This window comes from Phasianus colchicus, chromosome 3, assembly GCF_987193195.1.
Source record: "Phasianus colchicus chromosome 3, bPhaCol1.hap1.1, whole genome shotgun sequence".
NCBI lineage: Eukaryota > Metazoa > Chordata > Aves > Galliformes > Phasianidae > Phasianus > Phasianus colchicus.
In genome coordinates, this window is record NC_143438.1 from 31561230 (window position 1) to 31573582 (window position 12353).

The 12353-nt window shown below is 36.5% G+C and overlaps 1 protein-coding gene across 6 annotated transcripts in view; it reads right to left on the reverse strand.

The window, feature by feature from the left end:
- Positions 1–12353, reverse strand: part of MOCOS (molybdenum cofactor sulfurase) — a 234075-nt gene that overhangs the window by 192469 nt on the left and 29253 nt on the right. For all 6 annotated transcript variants that reach the window (XM_090137218.1, XM_090137217.1, XM_090137216.1 and 3 more), the window contains exons 2-3: positions 9903–9992; positions 7180–7246 (exon numbers count right to left, since the gene is read on the reverse strand). In XM_090137218.1, coding sequence (XP_089993344.1) covers positions 7180–7246; positions 9903–9992 — 157 coding nt within the window. The remainder of the gene's footprint in view (positions 1–7179; positions 7247–9902; positions 9993–12353) is intronic.

Consider the following 12353-nt stretch of genomic DNA (forward strand, 5'->3'; position numbering starts at 1 on the left):
GGTTATGCATTCTCTAGTATACAACACGTCACTCTGCCTACATGCTTTTTACCACAGAAAGGTTCAAATTTTAACCAGGACAGCAATGCCCACAGTAATAAGCCATTACACACTTAATGAAGACAGCTGGCTGGCATCTGCCTATGCCTAAGTGGGTTCTCAGTGCCACACAGAGGAAAAGAGGCAACAACCACTAACATACACAGGAGATTAACTGCAAATTTCAGCAAGACATCAGGCTGCAGAGGGCAGCAAAACAGATAAAGCAGCTTTAGAAGTATAGCCTCTAGCGTGGGTGCTGTAAATAACCCCCTCATTAGAGAAAGCAAGAACTATAGGCATATGATTGTCTGGCAAGGCAAATGTATTTCCTGTGCCTGTAAACAAACTGGATGAGCTACAGACAGTCTGGAACAATGCATAAAATCTAATAGCATTATTAGAGATGAGGAGAAGGCTGTAGTTATATTTGATGCAACAGTGACAGAAGATAGTTCTCAGACTGTATAACAACTGCGATTAAAAACTGTAATGAAGTTATTGAAACACTGCAGTCACCTGCCCAAAATTTTTTTTATCACCCTTTGCAGATCATAGCTACTGCTAGAGGAAAAAAACAATAAAAATTTCCTGAATATCACTGTCTTAAAAAGATTAGAAATGTGCAAGTAGTTTAGAAATATATACACACAAAAATGTAAACAATACACCATGAACAAGCTTGACTTGGTAATAAAAAAAATAAGCAACACTTTCAGCTATTGCCTTTGGTGACCTTTATACTAAAACTACTTCAGTGGGGTAGCAGAGTTCAAAGTACTAACAAGTCAAGACAGGATCATGAAGTATGTGCAATAAACAGTACAAAAAGCTGAGGAAACTGAACAGTAAATAGTCAGAATTCACATGCTTTTTGGATAGGGACTCAATATGCAGCAAATGACTTTTTTCAGGACCGAAGTCTGCTGGTTAAAACTGCAGGAAGACATGGCACAGACAGCAAATATGAGTGCAAAACACACAAGCTTTCATGAAAGCGACACCAGGAATTTCACTGAGGCACAGATGCCATCAGTGGAACCCTTGGGAACATTATAGCATCTCTTCAACTTAATTATATCAACAGATGAAGGATTTAGATTGCTTCACCAGTGAAATGAAAAAGATTCAAAATTGATATTGGATTTGCTAACTTCACAGAAAAACCCTGAGATTCTGTTAAAAAAAAAGTTGTGGTAATAAATTATCTCTGTGCTTCTAAAAAAACCAGACAAATAGTCTTTCCACATGGTTATGTTACCAAAGGTAACAAACAGCATAGGTTAAGCTTTTCAGAGATGCAATCACCAGTTCTCTTGGAAATGTTCCAGTGATAAATTTCAAATGGAGGAGCAAAATGGAAAGTGTCTGTGGTCTTTAAAGAAGTTGACAGAAAAACAGCTGAATTTTGGACAATATCCATAATTCAAGATGGCACTCAAGACTTCTCAACTGACATGAAGCAAATGGAGCAACTCTAATGCTACATAATTTGAGGAGAAACAGAAATCCAGTGAAAACAAAACAAAACTTTCAAGCACAAGTAGTAAACACACGGGAGAGAGAAATCACTTTTGTTCTAAATATCAGGTCTCCCAAAAGAATTATTTGGAATACAAATGATCATCTAGGCCAGTAAGGTAGCTGTCAGATTCCCTATGAGCTAGCAAAGAGTCATTAAAACTGTTAGGGCTCCCAACAGCCAGGACTATGATACTATTCCCTTAACAGCAACAGGAACACATTACCAAAAACAGAAAGGTGTTTCACTGTACTGCTTTTCAAGATGCAACTGAAGATCCAGAACAGGGAAGAATATCGCATTTCTTCTACAAGCCTAAGGAGGAAAAAAACCTTCCATGTCATTTCTAAAAGAGACAAGAAGATGAAGAGAATGGAAAAATGGAATTTGTACTGAGGAAATGTCACTATTTTTAACAATGTGTCTCATTCCAGTTGAAACATCTCATTTGGTGGCACAAGTTCCCTCTAGCAGGCTTTGAGGCAGTCACAGGAGCCATCAGGTCAGTGCCAAAAGAGCAGACTGAACACGCAGCTAGGCTTTACTCATTTATAGAACATGAATAAACATGGTGGCCCGGGTCCAAGTAAGCCTGTACCATTCCCTACACTCGGAATGTTCTTTAGAAAGCAATGGAACAAGATGATGACTTCTGAACTTATTCTCCATTGCTTCTTTATCACAGCCACACTATAAAAGCAGATTCCTCAGGTTTCTTTTTCTCTGAATACAGAAGAAAAATAATAAAGGTCATACCCACCTTTTTTCAAATATCTCTGCAAAACACACTCTAACTACTCATACAAATTAAACTCTGGATTGCCCAAGGTTAGCTAATAAATTGTGTGTTCATACGCAAGCAATCTTGACCTCCAGATTTTAGTTCATTTTACTGAAGCATTTCTTTTTCTTTCAATAAATGAAGCATTCCAGATTTGGCTCTCTGCAACTCAAAGAGCCCCACCATGAATGTACAAGTATTATTCACTACTATCTCATCACAAACAACAAAGGGATAAAGCTGACTAGCAGAAGAGTAAGAGATTATATTAACATATTCCTTTCTAAAGCTTCAACACATCAAGGTAACCAATAATGAATTTATAAAAATAGAAATGAAAGTCCATCAGCAAAGTTATAAAGCAGACTGATTTCACTGTTTTTCAAATTCATCCTAAAATACTACTATATGTCTGGATGCTTTTTACTACCTCACACAGGACTACAAAGAGTAAAACCACAAAAAGTAACAGATCAACTCCTAAAACCTTGTTTATAAAATTGAGATTTTTCTTTATTTTATGCTTACTACTCATTTGATTACCTTTTTTCTTTTAATACTGCAAACTAAAATGTAAGTTTTCACAGTTGCATAAAAGGACAGGTGTTACCAAATGAGAAAAAGAAAGCATTTGTGCTGAAGTTCTTGGTGGGCTGCTCCTCAGAGCATAAGACAGCACAGAATCAGGTACTGGTCATGCACAGATCAGTACAGGCACACTGGGATCATTCCTTTGCACTGCTATGTAAAATCATTACATGGACCATCACGAAGATTATCACCTCTCTTGCCTATTCCGAGCTTTCAAGAAAAACTATTCATTATTCATAATTGTCTTCTAATGGTACTTCCATTCACCATACAGAGAGCCATTCTCAGGAGCAGTCTTCCCACTTAACTTCACTGGCTGTGGCATTTCAGCCTTGTCCTACAACTGAACAGCTGGGCCAGAAAAAGCAGCATTTGCATGTGGCAGTATAAAATAAGCATGTAAAAGAGCTGAACACCATCCTAGTTTTGAAAGGTGGTTTCCAAACAGATAGGTATCATTAAAGAGGAGAGCATGCAGAGCTCATGTCACTCACCCATGTGGTCTCCAGCTGATGACCTTTACAAAGAACAAATCAATACTAAGTGGATTCTGCATCTACTATTTCTTACTGTGTATGAAAGGTCAAGCAATTTTCATGTATGTATCAGTTCTAACATTCCTGCTTCCAGACACTGGACTGTTTAAACAAGGAAATAACCAAAGAATGCTTATTTTGCATATATCACTGTTTCAGAACATGTGATAATTTAAAAAGAGAGTTGGACCTTGTTTCAGAGACAAACTATGATACTCACAGCAGGAATGTAAAGCTTTATTTCACTATCATGAAACGATCTCTAAAAATACACTGTAGATTAAGTTATAAACAGCATTTATAAGACTGCTTCCTCAGCAGAATTCAGTACTACCTGTATGTTTTATGCTAAAGTAATTTTGAAAAATATTAAGCTGTTTCATTTATTTTACGCACGTCTGCTGTACCTTTTTTCATATTACATGCAGGCCACAAAGATTATTCTCTTCTTGTCATCTCCTTTAGATGGCACATTTTGAGAGAGACCTCTACAGAAAGACATGGTTTGGTTCTATATTTAAACTTGATCCCATTTAGCTCAATGCCAAATCCTTTTAGCTTCAGTGAGAAAATTCTGTAACACACATTACCATAGCTTAGGAGATTCCTGGTGCACAAACTCAGCTGAAATTTGAGGGCTTTTTTCCCCTCTTACTTTTCAATTCCTAAAGTAAGCTTAAGTTTAATGATTCTCAGCACCTGATGTTCAAGCACAAACATCAAAACTCCACTAAATTCAACAATACTGTTTGACCAAAAAAGGCACTCTGTTGGGTATTTTAAATACACCCCAAATTAACACTAAAACATCATTCTGGCTCTGGTTAGGACACAACACTGAACTATTTGGATATTGCAAGTACAAGATCTACAAGGACAATGTTTTAAAATATTCAGAAAGCTAGTATTTTAAGATGCTTGCATATGGGGAAAAAAGGTTATTTAATACTCAGTCTAATGAATTTCTGAGTTGCATTATCTCTGCAGCATCGTAAGGAGATATTGCCACTCACATACTTTAGCCGTATGGAATGGAGCAATGGCACATCCAAACTTCCGTAAGCAAGGTCATAAAAAGGGTCTATAATCTTTTTATGCCTACATTTAATACTTTTAAGAAAGGTTTATTACAGTTCTTGCTTCCTCTTCTCAACATCATTCATGATTAATATAAAGATTCGCACAACATTAGAAATCTCTCCACAGTTCATTTCAGATGAAGAGAAGCAATGCTTTTGTGAATAAAATAAGGTTGCTTTTTATTGTTCTTGTTGTACTTGAGTTGGTCAAGAGGTAAGCCATTTTGATTATTTTAACCTTGTAAATTATAGAAAACATAGATTGGCTCTAATATTTAATTATTCTATGTTCTAACAGTGCTTTCTGCCAGTCAAACAAGTACCAAAGCAAAAACAAATGATAGTTTTATATGGAGGAAAAGCATACATTGCCAGATTAGGAATGCTTATTCCAATGCTGTAACTAGCAACATAAACAAATCCAAATCAGCAACTAAGTTTTGTATTCATCTTAAAGATTTACTGCAGGGACTAGATGTTCTTTAAAAGGTCCCTTCCAACTCAAACCATCCTATGATTCCGTATCTGATTACTTGCCCATGGCATCTTCTCAGAAAACTAGATTAAAAAATTAGAAAAAATAATCATAAGGTCACAGAAGTTGATCACAGATAAAAGTTACACTGTATGGTGCTGTAACCATGCACCGTAAGCAGAACTATAAAGGAAGCAAATTGTTTTAAGGTTTCTGAAATTACCCATGGAATTGTTGTTTCATCAAGGAAATCTAGCCTGTGAGCTCTGATATAGGACAAAACTGCCTACCTCCCTCTTATCATACTGCTTATTTTGACTAGCTGCAACAGCATGGTAGCATAGATATTTAATACACTTTTATTGGCTTTTAGATAACTGACATACTGACAGGTTTTAGGGCATTTTCTTTCCAAATTTTTAGAACTGTGTCTTTTTTATGATTATGCTTTTAAAAAACTTTTATTGGGGAATAATTGCAGAATTTCTACAGGAATAGCTGGCAAATTACATTTGCAAAACTGAAAACGTTCATTCGGATGCAGAGGGCTCTTCATTTACTTATTTATTTTCAAGAGAAAACAAAAAAAATGCAAATACTGGTATGCTTATGGCATCTTCCATGCAGCTCTTATAAAAGTCACTTAAAAAAATGGGATCCAAGATAAAATAAAGATGTTGGCTTTCTGTAAGAAATCTAGACATGTTCTTTCTTAAAGAAATCTTAAATATATGAAAAAGGTCTATTTCTTTGTACCCTGTCCATGAAGTGCATGCCGTATTATAGAAATTATTCCAGAAACAGCTACAAAGAACATTTTCTAGTGTACCTTCATAAGAAAAATGATCCCACAGCAACACTGAAATATTACAGCAAATTAAAACCACAAGTTGAACACTGCATGTGATCACACAGGCAAGCTCAGCAGACTGTGGGGCTGTAGGTACTGCTGTACATGGTCATAAGCTGTTGAAGACAGCCCTTCCTTATAGATTCTTTCCATTTCACTTAGGCTTGTGTTAACAGGTTGTCTTATCCTGCTTGGCATAAGACATTGTTGTGAAAAAGGAAAGAATACTTCTTCAGAACAGTTAGGGGGAAAAAAAAAAAAAGTTTATACCCAGCATCATCACACAGCTAAAAATCTTGTGATTTTGTTGATTGTTTTTTTTTTTTTTTTTTTTTTTTTTTAAATACACCCTTATAAAAGGACACTCAGAAAAAGAAAAAAAAGAAGTAAAGCAGATTTTTTTCATTCAAACTCTGAGCACTACTATGCTATAGTTCCACTGCTATTGATCTGAATTGTGTGTTTTGGAGAAAGGTTTGCTTTCAAGATGATGATAATAAAGCAATCTGTGACATTTTTCACCCTGGGCAAAGAGCACCATTAGAAGTAGGCTAATCAGCTAATCATTGCTGCATGCATGCTTTGACCAGAGTTGAAGACGTATTTTATAAAATAGCAAGAGGTACATAAAAAAAACCTCAAGATGTTAAACTAAGTACCTTCTACATTGTGTACTTCACTTTGTGCAAACCAATGGAAAAAAAATTCAGCATATTCTATTATGAACTAATGTGAGTACAGTTTTTTAGACATTCAGTTCCTTTGTCATGATGCTCAACTGTACCTGATTTATCTTTTTGCACTGAAGTGACAATAAACGAACTTTAGAAGCTATTCTATTTCAGTAGAAGTATCTGTTGTACAACTATGTACACATTTTTACGCTTTTTGTGAAAAACATACACTTTCTTTTTATAAACTACTCCAAACCACTACACTTTAAATAAAGTCATCTGAATTCCAGCAACGCTTTTGCACTCATTCCACTTTACTATCTCCTTTACCATCTTATTAATACTCACATTTGAAACTCTAAATACTAAACCTTAATTAAAATTGTAGACTTACATTACAGTGCTAATTTAACAATGGGAATTGGAGAATTGGGACATCTGGGAGAAAAAGAAATAGATCGTCTCAGACTGCATTCAACATTTGACTGCCTGAGTGCAAGGTATTTTCTGTAGATGTGACAGACAACCCTCAGAAAATGGCATCACATCAAAATGATCCAAACAGCACAGGCCTAAACAAAATGAAAAATACGAAGTGCATCACACAATGTCTGAAAGAAAGATTATTCTACCTGCATCGGACATGCTCAATTGTGTCATATGTCAGTTTGCTGCTGATGTTCTGACTATGAGGGTTGCCTAGGAGACAATAAAGAAATAGAAGTTAATCATTAATCACAACTTAGGTACTAATTTTTTTTTTTCTAACAAAGTATTACACCAAGCCAGCCCAAAAAAATGACAAAGAAAGATTTAATATATACTTACAGCAATGCCCTGAAGCTCCTTGGAACAGTTAGTCAAGAGACAGAACATTAACTAAAGAAAGCAATTATGACAGACCTTGAAACTTCAGCTGTATCTGTCACTAGTACTTAGGCAGTTCTCTTAAAAAAAACACAACTGCATACGTACAAATGGGCTAGCAAAAAAACACAGACAGAATGCACATTAATAAATACATTCAGGGATTAAAAAGTAATTTAACAGACATCATATGGAGACAGCAGACATTCATGACTGGATGCCAGGAATGCTCCTATTTCTAGTGTCTGAAATACAACTAGTTCATGAAAAATAAAAATTTCACTGCAACATCAGTGGCCACCTTAGTACAGCTCAGAACAGACAGAAGTTAATAAGACAGTACCTAAGGGCATAAATTTACCTCCGCAAGCAAAATAAACTACACCAACATCCACATATGAACAATACACTTTCCTTTCAATAAATCCTTCGAAAAATACATAAGCATTTTTAAAAGAGAACAAGTTAGTAATTAATACATCTTTCAGTAATTGACAATAAAATCTACTTATTTTAAAATTTCAAAAACAATGGAGATGTTACAAAGCGTGTTGAGTGAAACTGTTAAAGAGAATAATAAATTCAGAGCTCAAACCTAAGATCTAGTACCTGGACTTTTTTTTATGTCTGATGTTGCATTTCTGTGATTTCCAATTCAAATATTCTCAATTTAGAAGTGAGAATCTCTTTTACTTACATCTCTTCTTCTCATTTACACATGCAATATCTTAAATGTAGTTCTTCATGACTGTGGATTATCACCAAGAAAATCAAAAAAGTGGAAGCTGAATTTCCCCTTCATTCACACCTGTGTCCATTAAATAAACTTATACAACAGTTACTGCCCTTAGAGTAGCAGAGATATGAGTGAGGAAAAAAAAAATATATATTTGACCAAGCTAGGGATTACATTATCATTTTAAATTAAAGCAGTGTCAAACATGCAATTTGTTCTCACATAGCATTATAGGTACATTATAGGAAATCTGGCAGCACTACTATTTCTATTCATGACCACTCAATTGATTCACAAATTTAATTTTTTCTGCCACAGATGGTACTTCTAATTAGAAGGGCTGAGCCCAAATTTGTTTGAAGTAACTAAGATCAGAGTGCATATGTTTCACTTTGCAATGGCCACAGTGACAGAACATTAATTTTAATATCATTGACATTCACTAGCATAAGAGATTTTGCATGTAATCAAATCAATGCATCCTTTTGTAACTGAAAAAAAAAGGCTACCCCCATTAAGATCTAGTTTAAACATCTAGTTTATAGAAGAACATAAATTCACATTAGATCCTGGACTGGTCAGCATTCAGAAAATGAGGGGAAAAGACTATGAACAATGTTGTATGACAAAGTTTTGCCAAAACTCCCCAGTGGCTTATCACCCAGGAGATAAGCACAAGCATGCTGGTGCTTTAACAAACACAGTTTTATTTTGAAGAGTGATATCTAGTTCCCAGGTGAGGAAACACTTTGCTCAATGGATCAGGGAGCAAAAGGAAGATATAAAACCAGTAAAAAGGACATCTAGCCCACAAATACTAACACACAATAAGAAATTTTGATGAATTCAGAGGGTCTACTAATAGCATATATAGGTAATACAGCAAACTAATTTTTTTTTTTTCCTCCTGGATGAGTCTCTTCTAATGTAAACTGTGTCTCACCATAACAATAACTTCCAAACAAAGAATGTTGTCTTCGTTTAAAAGCACAAGCAGCATGGCGTTCTCACAGAGATGATAATGTCCTGAAGAGACTGAAGAGTTTAAGTAGAAGATCTGGGGAAGAAATACTACTAGGTAGCACTATAGTGCCCACATCTAAAGCCTTAATAACTAGATCCCCATCCAGATACTGTGTAATTACAAACGTATCAAATTCACATCCCTTTTTCTCAGTACCAAACTGCAGCGGACCAGAAGAGATTTAGCACCCATTCTCTGCCTAACTCCACTCTAAGTTAAGCTTTCCTTTAAAGAAAATGCTTATGATGGACCACAGTCACAGTAGAGAGGGTCTACATAGCCGAGTCTCACACAAGTGCCAGCAACTGCTGTGTACTTCTCTTGTTTTTATACTATCCACCATCTTCTGCCAATTTCTGTCAATCTGTAGGCCGGCTTCCCTCACAATGTGCAAAAAGAGCAGCAGCTACCTTTCAGTGACAACCTCATGTTTACGTCCCTTTGTCCACATGAAAAAGGGCAAGATTTACAAGGGTGAAAGCAGCCCTGGACAATGGCAGGAGAGCAGCTCCCATTTGTCTGCATCCCACCACAAAGACACGTCCTCAGCCACTAAAAAGCAAAGCAAGGGAGATCTAAAGAAATGTGACCTCTCTGTAAAATCACTGGTCTTCCAACTGCACTATAGCAGTGTTAAAAACGCATCTTCCAACAACTCAGCAAGACTAGTTTTCAACTACTTAGGTAGGATCTGGAGAAGAATAATGGAAACATTGATTCATACTTACTATAAACATTGTTTCTGAGGTCATCTGTAAAAGCTTTAAGTAGACTTTCAGGGAAAAGTGTTGAACCTGCATGGTCAAGGTAAGTTATCCCTAAAACAAACAAAAAGATCAAATTCAATGTTTTTTCTTAAATATTTAATTCTAATTTCTCATATACAATAAAGTACATTATACACAGATCCACACTGAAGTACACAACACAAAAAGTTGTTTTCCCTAAAGCCCCTAGCCTATGACAGTTCTCTGCCTGACTCAGAGGTCTGCCCAGATTTTGAAAAATGCTTCTCAAATACATTCTAATAACCAGGCAATATTCACACTGAGGCATCTTCCATTCACCAGCACAGTTAGAAAAAAGCAATACAATAGAAGCCCAGTGTTTTGATTGCATCTTTATAATTTTTAACTAAAAAGCTAAATAGTATAAGAGATCCTTTTCTTCCAAGTTCATATTACACATTATTTAAAAAGTCCCATCTGTAGAAGACTGCACAAGCTAGTGCCTTGAACCACAGTACCTTGGCACTACTAGACACTATTATTGTTACCTCAATAATTATTAGAAATATCAACAACAGTGAGGTGTTGAGTCTGCCGATGAAGAGGCAACAACCATGTTAATTGGCCATTCTTGAAGCCCAAAGTTTAAAGTTTTAATGCAGTTAAATATTCCTTGCCAGTCTGCTGCGCTCAATGTTTGATTCCTTTTTAAAATTCCTTTTTCTATTATTCAGTTATTGCAAAACTTTTAAATAAAAGCTTCTTGGAAAGGAAGGCTTTCTTGTGTTTGGCCATTTTAGATTTCTTAATCTTTAGCAATTATTCTTCCAGTTCTCCAGTGTGTTGCATGCCCTTTATTAGTTTTTTCATTTCACTTACCTTAAGTATTTCAACCTATTTCAAATTTTAATAATGATGAATATGATTAAGATTAGAATTTAATAAGTATTTTAAAAGCCTTTCCTTTCCACAGGGATTTAAAAGTTAAGCTTAAAGAGTTAAGCTTTAAATGAGAAGTCCTGACACTTGGAAATACATATAATTATAAATTATGTTGCTGTTGCAGTGATTCGGTGGGTGAAGCTTTGAGACCAGTAATGACAAAACCTGTCTGGACACCCTCCCTTCTCTTATTTTATGAGAGAGTCCTCCCCTGCCTCAAGCATTCCCCATTTGTGGTGTCTGGTTTAAAGCAGATTTTTTTATTTTTTTTTTTTAATGAGTTGAAGTTAATCAAAGAAAAGCATTTTGAGGTGCTTAGAGCAGAAGAGGATGGAAAAATACTGGACTGATTTATTATATGTACCATCTTTCTGGGTTTTTACTTTTTTTTTTTTTTTTAAATCATAGCAAGGATTAAAAAGCAGTAGGAAGCAGTACATACAATCACACAGAGGTCAAAATGAAGATTCAGAAGGCCTATGGTGAAACCTGGCTGCCCCACAGTCAGTCTGCATGGCAAATGCCAGCAAGCAAGCTTCATTTCAAGAAAGTGCTTACACAGTCATAACAAATCACACTTAACGTAGCAGACATATCCTTACATCTACATGTGTTTACTATGAATATGCAGTGCATACTATAAAAAAAGAAAAACCAATATAGAAAACTGGCAGAGAAGATATTTTCATGCTGTAACTAATGCAAGGGAAATGCATTCATTATAAAAATTGCTCTAGTGCTGTGACATGAAATATCCAATCTGCCCATTTAAAAATGATTCAGTTTCACTCATGAGATGTGACAACTGCTTGGCATCTCCCAGCCTCAGAAACAGAGGTGCTTTGGGCTGAGCAGGGCAGCTCCAGGAGACAGTCAGGTCTCTGTCGGGGGCCCCTGGAGACCCAGCATCTACTTTGCCATAACACGGGCCAGCTTTACCTTCACGAGGCTATGCAATCACACTGGCAGGATCACCACAGAGGCTAGTTATCTGCAGGACACTGGGATGTGACTCAGGACCCACAGCTTAGGAGCCAGCACATCTGGCTCTGATGCAGAACTGAAGTAGCTGCATGTGCATAGAATCACAGAATGGTTTGAGTTGGAAGAGACATTAAAGATCATCCAGTTTCAATTCCCTGCTATAGGCAGGGATGCCTTCCTCTAGACCAAATTGCTCAAAGCCCCATCCAGCCTGGCCTTGAACGCCTCCAAGGAGGGGGCAACCACAACCTCACTGGGCAACCTGTTCCAGCGTCTCACCACACTCACAGTAAAGAATTTCTTCCTATTATCTAGTTTAAGTCTACCCTCTTCCAGTTTAAAGCCATTTTCCCTTGTTCTGTCACTGCTACCTGCCCTCCTAAAAAGTTTCTCCCCAGCCTTCCTGTAGGCCCCTTCAGGTACTGGAAGGCCACTATAAAGTCCCTCAGAGCCACCTTCTCTCCAGGCTGAAGAGTCACAGCTCTCAGTCTGTCTTCATAGGGGAGGTGCTCCAGCCCTCCAATC